We start from the raw sequence: 13,613 nt of genomic DNA, 5'->3' as shown, positions 1-13,613 counted from the left end.
CAGTGGTCATTACGTGGTAAAATGTCGAATATATAAATATTATATAGACTGCAGCAGGCCAATGGAATGGTTTAGATGGGATGTGATCCTCCTTAACCAGGGGGATGCGGCCCGGCCGAGGAGGCACGCCCACCTAGCGGCTTGGCAGACAGCGGCGCACTCTGACATGTAATAGCACATGGGGTGTGTACGACAGTGGTTACACACTTGTAGTTTAAATATATGCATACATACACGGTCTGTTCTCCTGTAACGTGTAGTGTTCATGACGCGAATGGGATATAACGCGACATGTATTTAGGGAACACATTTTTATAACCCGGATGCGAATTGGATATAATGCAATCGAGAATTAACGAACTACGTCGCGCGAGTAGGAATAAGCGGTCGTACTGGCTGCATCGGCGTAGCATCACACAAGGCGGGATGTTACTGGATGCTTCTAGATGCTACCCACAGTGCCTCAGTCTTTGTTCGGCCGGCGTACGCATCTCACGTGGTGTTATTATGGACTCTGCTTTACCTCCATATTATATCTCATTCATGATAACGAGATTTTTCCCATAACGTGGTGTCCTTCAGGAACTACTGCCACGTTATAGGAGAACAAGACTGGACGTATGTTGGTTAGAGAAAGACAAAAACAAGAGGAACTACATGGATGAGATAACTTACGCAGGTTAGGGGCATTATCTGGACTGTTACCAAAAGTAGGTGGGCAGGACTCATCGCCAAGAGGGATGATGGTCGGTGGCCGAGGATAATTACGGAATGACAGCGAAAATAAGAACGATGTCCCTGGAGAGGAAGACATCGGCCGTGGAATGCAGCAGATGAAATCGGCTCGTGACGTGCGGTCGCACGGTGTAACGTTGGCATCGCAAAAGCTGTGGATAGATGGCAATGGCTTGGGGCGCGCGTCCATCCAGCAGTTGATAGATGGTGGCTTGTAACATCTGCGATTGGATTGAGATTGAGCTGTGCTTTGCGGTGGGTGTCATGTGTTAGGAATATACAAGCGGCAAGAAGCCAGACTGACGCTGCACATATTCACGATCACAAGCCAAACGCAGACTTCTGCCACGAAATTCAAGGATGAAAACTGGGTCATGGATGGATACGTGAGTAGGAATTCTAATCAAGTTGTCAATTTCAACAAGGTGACAAATATGACATTGCTCTTGCGTTATTATTTACGTGACATTCTTTTGGTAGCAACAAATTCATTTTTCCCGAATGGAAATCGCAAACGTTTGCGAGTTTTTCATTTGCATTTAACAAGGAATCCTCAGAGTCTAGTAAGGTAGCCCATGTCATGTTTTTGTTGTAGACACTCAGAATTCAGAAACACCGACCTACGCACACACACAGAGACATTGCGATCTCTATAGACGGATCGCCCAGTACAGTCACCCTCACGTCTGAATGCTCCATAATAGAATTGTAGGCGTGGATAAGCCTATAGTTTAGTCAGTTTAACATGAGTAAAGTTTAGTGATTGTTTGATTTTGGTTAGCATTTTTTTGTCATTCAAGAACCCAGAAATACGGTGTGAATTTCCAAAGTATGTAGGAACAGCAAATCACGTATAACAGGCCAGGCGTAATTGTGATTGTTTGATTTTAAAGTAAATTTGAATTAATTTGTTCAAACTGAAAAGTGTTATTTTACGTGATGAAATGCACTTTGTATTTCAACTGCGCTCGGTTTGATTTCTTTGCAGGTGTCTGCGGAACACGGAAGCTACGTCTATCAGGGGTTCATCCACGCGAAAGGCTTCGGGCAGTTTGGAGTGCAGCGTCTGGGTGAGACGCTGCACTGCCTGCGCCTTTGTTCGGTGCTCATTTTACACGTCTTGCGTGTTTCCTGTAACGCGTATGTGGCCAGACGACGTTTCGTGCGGTTGTTCGTACGTGTGTTAAACTACTTTAGCACTCTACGTAGCCAGCCGTGCTAATCGGAGGTGCGAGAAAAGGGACAACAAACGAAACACAAAAATCGGTTCTAAAGAAATCAGTTTTTAATCTTGATGATCATTTTAAAGTCCATAGCTCCAGTGTCTTCCTAATATAGGAGCAGCGTTCCAGACAGCGGCAGAAGCGTGCGACACAGTGACCGTCTTTGTTCGATCGCGAGCCAAAATCCTCTGTGAGGATGACCGGAGTTCGCGTGATGGTTTACGCTCATTGATGAGATATTGTCTATCCACGGATACGGTAGCGGCTGGGCTGTTGTGTCATTGGAGACGCGTTTTTCTGTGAACGTGTGAGGACGTCGAGGTTTCGCGTCTTCATCGTGTTCCGCGAGATACTCGCACTCGGTCCGGGAAAGTTCTCCCCGTTGATGTTGAGTTGGAGGGTCCTTGTTTCCGGAACAGATGTGAAAGCGGCGCGTTGGTTGGCCCCCCTGGAGAAAAGGCCCGTTGGTGTGCCCCCTTCGGGTTGTTGTCTCTCTGGAGACCGGGATATCATCGGTTATACGTACTGTATGTATGTATGTTGAACTTCTTTTGCACCGTACGCAGCCAACCACGGCTAATCGGAGGTGTGATTGATGTTCGTTCGCCGGGTTGATGATGATGGAATCGGTCCATCGTAGTGGGTCTGCTTCACCTCCGCTAAGTGTCAAACGCGAGGTCGGCAAATTGTAAAACGGCGGCAAAATCCTGCTTTTTGCAAATATTTTTGGGACACCAGGAAGGACTTTCTGAAACTGAGACCGACTCGGCCAGACTGGGACACAGATGGCAGCGTCACAGAGCCACCTAGCAGGCTCCGGCACGTGGCGCTCCCATCGAATAAAGACGGTGGCCACCCCATCGCACAGCGCTTTCAGATGCGCTTCTGCGGCTGTCTGGAAAGCTCTTTTTTCCGACATTAGGAAGCCACTGGGAGCGATTCTTTTTTAAATCATCGAGATTGAAAACTCATTTCTTAGAACTGATTTTTTGTGTTTAGTTTGTTGTCCTTTCCCCCGGACCTCCGATTAGCATGGTTGGCTATGTACGGTGTGAAAGAAGTTCAACATATATACAAACATGAAGCATATCTTTTCTCCCTGTAGTCGCGTGGAATTTTTTATTTCCGGGTCCTCTGGTTTTTCCCTCCACATTTAGAATCAATGTGCGTTTCTGGTATTTTTCTTCTATATATTTCCACGTAATGATGATGATGAGCCACTTTTTTGAGCTGTCATTTGTGGCCAGGTCGCTTCTGAAAAATAAACTAACATCTCAGTGGGCTGTACTTGGTAGAATAATTTTTTGTTTTGTTTTATCTATACTTTTTGTAGCGATTTGCTTACCTTTTCTATACTTTGCACTCCCGTCGTGTTGTTTGTTGTTGTAACGTTCTGACCCAGTGCTCCTTTTAAGACGTCTGTGAAAAAATAGCTTTGTAGCTCATCGGACTCTCCCAGCGAACATAAACATTCTGATTGCGATGGCACGTGCGCGTGAACTTTCTGGTTGAACCCACCAATGTTTTCCCACAGGCCTAACGGAGCCTGGGGGCTGGCGAGAGTCGGGCGCTACCCGCAGGGGCACCAGCAGCAGCTCCGTGGCCATCGCCATCCTCGTGCCATTCTTCGCTCTCATCTTCGCCGGCTTCGCCTTCTATCTGTACAAGCAGAGGCGAGTATCCCGGCGCTCGGCGGCGCCCGCCCAAACCCACCCTCGCGAAGGCCGCCCTTCGTCGTCGTCACCGGGGGGCGAAACGCAACCGCTGTGCAATTGCGCGGTGGCTAGGAGATATTAACTACCTCTACCGGTGTACATGAGGTCGTGGGTTCGATCCTGACCCTGACGATGCCTGCTGTATATTTAGAATTTGCGTGTCTCTCCCTGTGGTCGCGTGGATTTTTCTCCGGGTCCTCCAGTTTTTCCCTCCACATTTTAGAATCAACGTCATGAGTTTAGAGTATTTGGCTGCTATACATTTCGTTATCATTTGCGATAGCGAGGTCGCTTCTGAAAAAAGCCATACAGCTCAGTGGGGCCTTACCTGATAAAATAAAAAATAGTTTAGTTTTAGTTTATCTGTGGTCACGTTTACTCTTGAAGCAATGCCTTGCATGCTCCTACCTCCATGTCAAGGATCGTTGTAGTTTTGCAACTCCCCCACGCGGTAGATTCATAGCCGAGGCCTCCACTGGAGGGAGACTCCACGGGCAGCACCGTGAACAAGATGTCGCAAGGATGCGCACACCTAATTACCCTCAAGTAATTACCATCACGTAATTACTCTCAACCTATCCTTGTTCATGTCGTGTATTTGAATAGTCACCGCTTTAATAAATGGATTATCCCCTCCTTTCTCTGCAATCCCCCCCCCCCCCCTTTTACCTCCCCATGTGAGTTTTCTTTCCCCTCATCCTCCCCTGCCCATTGATGTCGGCTCTCCTCATGTTCTCGCTCGCAGTCCCCACTTGGGAGGGGCAGAGAGCCGGAATCTCCAGCACCCCTCCGCCACCCCTCGTTAAGCCCCCTGGCGTGATGATCTCGGGAGGCCGGGGGTTTTGCTCCAGAAGTTTCTGTCCCCCCCCGCTCCTGTACTACGACCGGTGCTCTGTACTGGGCTCGTGTTGGGTCGCAATAACAAAAAAAATTGAATGTCCAAGATACATGAAGATTTTACATTTGCAGCCTGTTCTCGTGTAACGCTGCGTGTGGTTTTCATAATGCGAATTGGATATCACGCGATCGAGCGAATGGAACTACGTCGCGCGAATAGGAATAAGCGGTCGTACGGCTGCCTCGGCGTAGCATCGCACAAGGCAGTGGCAAGGCAGCGGGATGCTGCTGGATGCTTATAGACGCTACCCACAAGCCTCAGCTTTTGTTCAGCCTGCGTACACATCTCGCATGTTATCGCGGACTGTGCTTTACCCCTATATCATCTATTATAGATGACAAGGCGGTGTTCTTCGGGAACACAACTCCTGCGTTATTGGAGAACAGACTGTAGATTTTACATAAATGTAGATGGATGAAACACACGAATGCACTGCAGCACTATGCCAACGGGAAGTTACGCCGCCTATTCAGTACAATTTGGCAGCTGGTGGTGTATGGCGCACTTTGTCAGTGGTGAGGGTCTGGTGAGTGTGAGTGTACGCTGTGATTAAGCGAGTGTCTGTGTCAGTGGTGAGGGGTGAGTGTCTGGTGAGTGTGCGCTGTGATTAAGTGAGTGTCTATGTCAGTGGTGAGTGGTGAGGGTCTGGTGAGCGTGAGTGTACGCTGTGATTAAGCGAGTGTCTGTGTCAGTGGTGAGTGGTGAGTGTCTGGTGAGTGTGAGTGTGCGCTGTGATTAAGTGAGTGTCTATGTCAGTGGTGAGTGGTGAGGGTCTGGTGAGTGTGAACGCACGATGTGATTGGTGTGTACAGGAGTCGTTTTTGTTGTGATGTCGCTGCCCACCGCTGTCCGCTGACGCCGCGTGTTGTCGCGTGAAGTCCAACGTTTCGCTCCTCGCGCCAGGAGTTCCTCGAGCCGCTCATTTCACTTCCTGAAGCATCTCTCAGTGCGTAGAATGAAACGTCGGACATCGCACTACAATCCATAAGAGAGGTTTCTTGTTGTGCTAGATCGCGTAAATATAAATGTGTTGTTTAAATATCAGAATAGGTTTTACCTTTTCTGGCAATGAATCAGCTGTTAAGATGTTAAAACACCAAACAGAAACATTTTGCAAGGAATCCTGTCTGCATTAACCACACGTACTCGTGGCGAACATGCTCTGGAAATATATGCATTGTCTTTGAAACGGAGTGGTCCACACCAGTGTGTTGTTTAAACCCGGCACCGCCCGACACAGCCAATGAGTAAGGTTTGTCATGTAAACAGAACGTGCCAATTCGTTACTAGTGCAGCACACACGTGTGTGGGAGAGAAAAACTTGAATGGTAAATGTCGCGGTGTTTACTCTCCAACACAGCAGTGTGCTGAACGAGTAACTCTTTTGGCGCGTTTTGTTTACGTGACAACCCTTGCTAATTTCCTGTGTTGGGTGGTGGCGGGTTTAAACGACACACATTTATATTTACGCGATCTAACCCAATAAAAAAAACCTTTCTTATGGATAATATTGATCGCGAAAGGCTCCTACTATTACTACTACGTGTTAGATGTCACCACAGCACGACAGTTCGCAGCGCAACCCTGGTCATCGCATGCAGTCGGCTACAAAGTTCTTTTCTGTCCCTCTGCTCCGCACAGAACGAGGCCGAAGGCCAGGTTCAGAAGCTGCACGGGACACGAGAGCTCCAACGGGCAAGCGTCGTTTGAGAACACGATGTACGACACGAACGCAAGGCCCGGCGAGAGCAAAGCGGTGCGGTTCGACCCGGCGCTGAACACGGTGTGCACCATGGTATAGCATCGCCCGGCGCAGTCCGCCGCAACACCCTGTGAAGTGACTCTGCCGATGCGTTTGAAGTTCCGGAGAGCCGCTCACAATCTGTGGACTGTTGAATGAGGTTTGTTTTTTGGGGGGCTCTACGTTTCACTTCATGCTCTCAGACACTTCTGAGACAGAGCGCGAAAGAGTGTTTCGGTTCTGGCCCGCAAAAAAAATGATCTCTCCAAAACGTCTATTTATTTCGGGCAAACATTTTTAACGGACGTCGGGACAGAAGGGCATTTGCTCGCGCGTGCGTCGTGTCACACGCCAAACGGGGGTGCGTGCGCAGAGGAGGAGGATGGAAATACAATATATATTTAATTAAACGTTTTAAAGGCTGGGGGTTTGTTTGTTTCTTTCCCAAGAGTCACATTGTATTTGATGAGTAACATTCAAAACTGTCGCTCCTTCAAGACTCACGTGAAAGTTTTCGGAGGAATGGCATCGAAGTCGCCGACTGTGATCTGCAAGTCACCGGGGTAATTGTGACTTCATGGTGAAGGGTTCTCCCGCTGCAGGAAGGAGTAGTTGTAGGTATGCCTGGATTGTTACGAAAGGGATGCGATGCAGTTCTTCGTCAATCGCTGCGGCTTTCCCCCCCGTTAATTTAATACAAAAAATTCGGGACGTGTTTCTCGGAAACAGTCGTTCCGCCTCTACTCCTGACCCAAAACAATACGCGCCTCGATCACTTTTCACAACGCAACAAAAAGTCATAATAAAAAACGTAAATATTAAAACGATTGAATAATAATAATGAATTTAAAATAAACAAATGTAGCCTTTTCAGAGAACTCGCCGCAAGATCTGCTGCATGTTGCAATGAGTGGCGAGGCGACGACGGTGGAGGCGTTGCTGCTGCACTGCAGGGACGCCGTGACGCTGACGCGGATGACGGCGCCGCAGCCTCCCGGGGGGCTTCTCGTTTGATGATCTCACGGCGCGCGTGGCCGTCGTGAAATTTCGTTCGTGGGGAAATTCGCGACCCGAACGTTCGTAAACCGAGGGATACCTGTGCAGTCCACATCTCCCCACTCGTCACCTTCGGCTTTGATAATTACAGACGTGTAAAGTTTTGACATGGACACACAACGTAATGATGCTTAACAATTATATTTCATTCAAGTCGCCGTCTCGCAATTATGCTTGCTTTTATTTTAGTTTTTCACGTAACTTTATATTTGATAGAGTCTTGGTGGTTCCCAGTGGATATACCCCACCTTAGATTTGAATTCTCACAGCTGAAAAGAATAATAACAGCACGTGTTTAGCCTTGAAAAGTAATCGCCATAGTCCATGTCAAGAGTGTCTTTCAACCGAGTCAGTCATGTAGATGCCTCGAGGATTACTCGACTAGACACAAACAATTGCTTACAACTTACCACCACGCACTCAGCACCCACGCACAAAGCTCACACACGCACATACACACACAACACACACACAGCAAACGTACACACATATCACACACATTGCACACAGCTTACACACAAAGAACGGACTCATCAAAATGCTCTTTATGATTTACAAAACATTTTAGGAGCATTTTAGATAAAACAAATATATATATAATTTTTTCACAATAAGATAAACTATTTGACAGGCGGAGTTAAGGAATGTGTTTAACCAGCACAGATTTAATTCTACCGTTTCGACTGTCCTCTTGCTCCCAAGTTCTGCCTACACTTGCGGTAACATTACCAAGTGTTCATTTGCTTCAACGCATTACTTGTTAAAGCAGCGGACCTTCTCAACTTACAATGAAGATCAAACGTGTAATTCGACGGAATGATTTCCGTCAGAAAATGTCAAACGTGTTCACGGTTTTCGGATGCTCTGTCAGCTTCTCGTGCGCTGTCCTCGTTCCGCGAGTTGGTGTGCACATCCCGTGGGCGCGTTATTCCTCCGTGCAATCTTTTTTTTGGGTCAAATTTAAGTTGGACATTCAGAGGGGGGGGGGGGAAGCGCTCGTTTTAGTGATGTGCCAAAGTTGAGAAACTCATTGTAAGATATGTGTATAGCCACAATACTACAGCTTGTCACCCTCATTGCATTTTGGTACAGGATGTTTATAGTATGAGTTTCAATCTAATCTGCATTTCAGCTCCACGCAGAATACCTAAATGTATCCATCGCTTACACTTTAGATAAGTGCTTCACCTCAGTATCATTAAAATAGCTGTACAAAGTTATTTTGTACAAAAATATCTATTTTTATGACGAAACATAAATGCTTAACTGAAATATTTTTCATTTCAGGACTACCGTCAAGTAGAACGATGACATTTGCGACAGTCTGCAGTGATGTTCTCCCGGTTTGTTTCGGTTGTGTCCTCGAGTAAAATCATTCACCCCGCCCGCCAGATCCTTCTGCAGCCCAGTGAGACCACGAGGCACGTTCTCATCACGCTGTAAGTTCATGGCTCAATGCGGCCTCATGTCACAGTTCCCAAAACATGTATACGTTTGCAAAAGTGCGGAAATATTCAAAGTCTAATGTGCAATCCGGGTTGTACTGCATGTGCTTCAGTACGATATGCAGCGTGGTGAGTGTGGTGGTGGTGAGTGTTTGGTGGTGAGTGTGGTGGTGGTGAGTTTTTGGTGGTGAGTTTTTGGTGGTAAGTGTGTGGGGAGCGGTAGTGTCGCGTTTGGCGCGCCACGCTACAAACCTGGCGAACCGAGTTCGATTCCCGCTCACGGCCAACACCGGCGACCATAATCTGAACCGGTCCTGGGCCTCCCCTAGGTCGACTCGGCCTCAAATGGATACCTGGTGTCGGTGTGTATTAAACATCGCCACTGGGGAGACAAAGGCGGTCGGTCGGGCGTGATGCTGCTGGCTACTCGCCCCCTCGTGTGCCGTGCCGGCCTTCATAGGTGCTCGCGAAACAGCACTTGCCCCAACAGTGTTCAAGGCTATCCGGGGGGATCTTTGTCTTTGGTGAGCGTGTGGTCGCTGCTTGATGTGCGCAGCAGCAGATGGCAGCAGTCCCTCCGGTCTGCGGCGAGCTGATTGCACTCGGCTCCTCAAGAAGCTCAAAACCCGGCACGCGGAGCTTAGTGTCACCCACACCACCCCCAAGTCATTCCAGACGATGCGCGCGGTGCAACGCGCGGGAACATCACAGAGCTGGGTTGCAGCGCAACCTCGAGACCTACGCAGCAGCAGCATATTAAAAGTCTACACGACGAAAATGGCAGATGATAAACTCTCCACAGTAGAGGAGATTTTTTTGTTGGGGGGGGGGGGGGGGTTAGATCGAATAAATATAAATGTGTCGTTCAACCCGCCACCACCCGACAGCCAATTAGTAAGGTTTGTCACGTAAATAAAACCCACCGTGTCGTGGGTTTACTCTGCAACACACCGATGTGCTGACCTAGTAACTAATTGGCATATTTTATTGACACATTTACATTTACGCGATTTAACCCAAAATACCTCTTTAATGGAAATTGGTCGCGAAAGCCTTCGTGTTAAAATTATCAACTCTGCGTTAACCTAAACATAGGGTTTCTTTTGTTTCCTTGGCCATTATAAAATATACGACTGACGGGAGAAAACGCGCATTTTATAATTGTTAATAAAATAATGGCAACATTGTGTGGGAAATCATTTGCACACATATCTTTTTCCATAAACCTCAATACATGCTGACTTTCTGAAAGTGAGCCTTGTGATTGAGCCTGAGGGTGCAATAAGGCCACTCCTCTGGCACCTGGGGGCTGCGGTGTCTTGCCAGGGGGTGAGATTGCAAGGTGTTTGAAGGTAGAAAGTGTGTCTTGTGGTATATATGATACACAACCCCAAGGTGTGCTTGGCTTAGCCTTGCTGTGTCGTAACAGATACCTCTTTTCCACTGCACAAACCGAGCCGTTCCGGGTCCGTGCCAAGCTAGCCCGGCGTGACTCAGGAGGCGTCGGGTTTTTCCACTGGAGAACCCGCACCGTGTCGCTGCATCGCACGCAGTAAACGAGTCGAGTGTTGATTGACGCGGTGGCGAGATATTAACTACCTCGCCTGGTGTACGCAAGGAGGTCGTGGTTTCGATCCCGACCTGGACGCCTGTATATTTGGAGTTTGCATGTTCTCCCCGTGGTGACGTGGATTTTTCTCCAGGAACTCCGGTTTTTCCTTCCACAGTTAGGAATATGCGTTTAGAATGTTTGGCTGCTCTCAATTTCCACATGATAAGCCACTTCGTTGAGCTATCATTTGTGATAGCCAGGTCGCTTCTGAACAAAAGAGCTGTACAGTATAGCTTTGTGGGAATTACCTGATAAAATAAAAAATATTTTAGTTTTTAAGAAAATCTTTAATATTTGAGTATTATATATTTTAAAAAGGTGAACCAAGCTCCTGGTCCTGCTCGGCCCTGAGCCAGACTCAGACGTCTCTTTGTCAGGCCAGAATTTTCACGGTTTAGTTCTGGCTCGGCTGGGCAAAGAGCCACTGGAGGCACCACCCATACTGTGAAGGGCCCTCACTGGCGCGGCTCGGATGTGATGATGGAAAAGGGGGGGGGGGGGGGGGTTAGAGACCCCAATTTCACGGGGTTTCGTTGGCCTCGGAGCAAGTGGTGATAATATAATTACAAATAATATTTTCGACGAAAATTTGCAAACATCGTTCGTGTGGTTTTGTAGAATGTGACATTACCTTCTCAAACATTACACGATATGCATTGTGTATATTCCATTTTTTGTCCGTTCGGGTAATTAATGTTTCGCCAGAGACCTGTACATAGTATTTTATACATTGTAATAAAAATAAGCCCTATATGCCTTGTAAAGAATGGGAGTGTTGTTACTTTGAATTGCCAAGTCCGAACTTCTCAGGGTATCGTGTGCGCCCCCACACCACGCGCACGTCGACAGCAGCCCGCGTTGTTTCTCCCACGCCTGAGCGTGAAGCTCACTTGTCCGCCACGACAGTTTTTTTTCAGTTTCATTTATTAGGTACAGCCCTGTGAGCCATTCGGCTCCTGAATCGGGTGCAACCGCAACAAACAAAAAACAAAAACATGAACAAGAAAACATCTTAAAGTGACTATGTGACTAAGTGCAAACAGAAATATCCAGGAAAAACAGCAAAATCTTCCATAAAAAGCACCGTACACCCACGCTGTGTGCAAAAATCCCAGTGGGATGCAAGTCAAACAACCACAAGACAACTTAGATTAAGGCCATCAGTCTAACTCCGTACTACAACAACCAAACATGGCCAAACCAAAAAACTTTTCGAAATCACCAAAATAAAGCCATAAAAGCAATGTAACAGTGATCATAGGACTACGACACAAGCACGGAAATGCTCGCGGATTTCTGTAACGCATTGCAGCGTGCCCCTTTTTAACGTCGGAGGGGGGGGGGGGAATATAATATTTAGAGAACGCATCCAAGTTAATGGCATAATTCAGACTGTTGGTAAAGCGGGTGGGCGTCGGCAAGGCACGTCGCTCGCAGGGACGGTGAGGAACAAAGCGCCCGTGGCAGCCAAGGGACGGGACGCGTCCCACAGGACGTCACCTGTGAGACGACGGAGCGATAAAATCAGCTCGTACTGCCGGCGCTGGGCGGATCGTTACATCACCGGAGCGCGACAGATGCGAGAGGAGTGGGGAAACCATCCAGCAGTGGATGGATCGTGGCTGTTGATGATGGGTGACGTCCGCGAGGTGACGTTATGGAGTGATGCCATCACATGCGTGCTCAAGGCTTGTGATGTCAGCCACGGGGGCTGAAAAAGGCTCACATTTTTCAGTGTATCGCCCAGTTTTGGTCAACCCTTTCATAAGTTTTGCCCGCTGGTCTGCAAGATAAATCTCTTAGTGCAACACCACACATCACACTCAGACTCAATGTGTATTGGGGTTATTATAACGACCCTTGCCAGATGACGCAACACAGCCTGTGCAATATAACACGTTCAACCTTCTTTGGAAACCACCGTGTGAAAGAGTCGAAAGCCCCTCCAGCGAGTGAATGACTCTGCGTACAAAGTCCGAGCTGCTCAGGATGGAGCCTCCTTGTGTCCATGTTGTGGACTGTGGACATTTGTTTATTCGGGTGCCACGGTGGCGAGATGTTCACTGCCTCGCCTGGTATGCGTGAGTTCGACCCCGACCCTGACGCCTGCTGTGTATATTTGCAGTTTTCATTTTCTCTCCGGGTCCTCCGGTTTTTACCTCCACATTTACAATCAACATTACGCGTTTAGAGTATTTGGCCGTTTATACATTTCCACACCCTGATGATAAATCACTTCGTTGAGCTATCATTTGTGATAGGTTGTGGAAGGAGGTCGCACGGTTTCTCTCTCTCTCCAGAGTTGTAGGAGGCTGGAACAAAGCTGCCCGCTGTGCTTGAGCGATGGCGAATGATGTCACTCTCTGCAGCTCTTCACATTCCGTGGCCGCGCCACAACAAAGTCCCCCTGAGCGTTGCCCCCTTCTTGGTCTGTGCAGTCAGCCCCCTGAGTGGTCGGGGATCATTGGGGGGGGGGGGGATGGTGGCTCGGATAAAACTTAAACACGGATGATGCCCCCCCACACACACATGTAAATTAGGCCATAACACGTGGATTCTTTACCGATGCAGAATAGGGGGGACACACAGAATATGCCGTCGACGTTTTGACGTCGTTTTTCATCGAGGGATGTATGCCACCGGCTGGCGCGGTGTGCGGTCACGTGGGCACTGAATCATTGACCCGCTCCACCACCACCACCCCCCAACTTCACAGAAGCTAAAAATAGAGACACGCTAATCCGCATTCCGCTTATTCCGTGTGAGTTAACGGTATGCGTTACCTCCCTCGCAACACGGAGGTGAGTTACGGCAGTTGTAAAGCGCGTAGAAGGAACGGGAGAGGGATCGTGGAAGCACGATTTTAGTTTTAGTTTTAAATCTTACAACAACAGAGACATTTGAGAAACGATGGCAACTATTTGACGCTAAACTTTGTTCACCAGCCGAGGGTGTGGCACGGTCCGACTGTCGGCTCCGGACGACTTGAAACGCGACAGGCGACTGAGTGCGCCAAGATGATAAAGAGAGGCGCTGCCTCGTCAAAAGATGCCACCCCGAGAGTGGCCCACTGAGTGGCGCTCGCTACGAGGCCCTCGGTGGGCAGCGGCTCGTGGAGGGGGGGTTGGGGGTGGTTGGGGGGGGGGGGGGTTGGGGGTGGTTGGGGGGGGGTTAGGGGTGGTTGGGGG

General features: G+C 48.4%; 1 protein-coding gene across 3 annotated transcripts in view; it reads left to right on the top strand.

Annotated features, from left to right (window-relative positions):
- LOC133353013 (CUB and sushi domain-containing protein 3-like) overlaps positions 1-11,163 on the top strand; it is a 639,938-nt gene extending 628,775 nt beyond the window's left edge. For all 3 annotated transcript variants that reach the window (XM_061569078.1, XM_061569077.1, XM_061569076.1), the window contains 4 exons: positions 1,009-1,121; positions 1,724-1,805; positions 3,493-3,631; positions 6,213-11,163. In XM_061569078.1, the coding sequence (XP_061425062.1) occupies positions 1,009-1,121; positions 1,724-1,805; positions 3,493-3,631; positions 6,213-6,372 (494 nt within the window). In that variant the 3' untranslated portion in view covers positions 6,373-11,163. The remainder of the gene's footprint in view (positions 1-1,008; positions 1,122-1,723; positions 1,806-3,492; positions 3,632-6,212) is intronic.
- The last annotated feature ends 2,450 nt before the right edge of the window (positions 11,164-13,613 follow it).

This window comes from Lethenteron reissneri, chromosome 42 (assembly GCF_015708825.2).
Source record: "Lethenteron reissneri isolate LAM-NWPU_2019-01 chromosome 42, ASM1570882v1, whole genome shotgun sequence".
In the NCBI taxonomy this organism is placed as follows: domain Eukaryota; kingdom Metazoa; phylum Chordata; class Hyperoartia; order Petromyzontiformes; family Petromyzontidae; genus Lethenteron; species Lethenteron reissneri.
The sequence above is the reverse complement of the archived record's forward strand: the minus strand, read 5'-3'. Positions and strand labels throughout refer to the sequence as shown.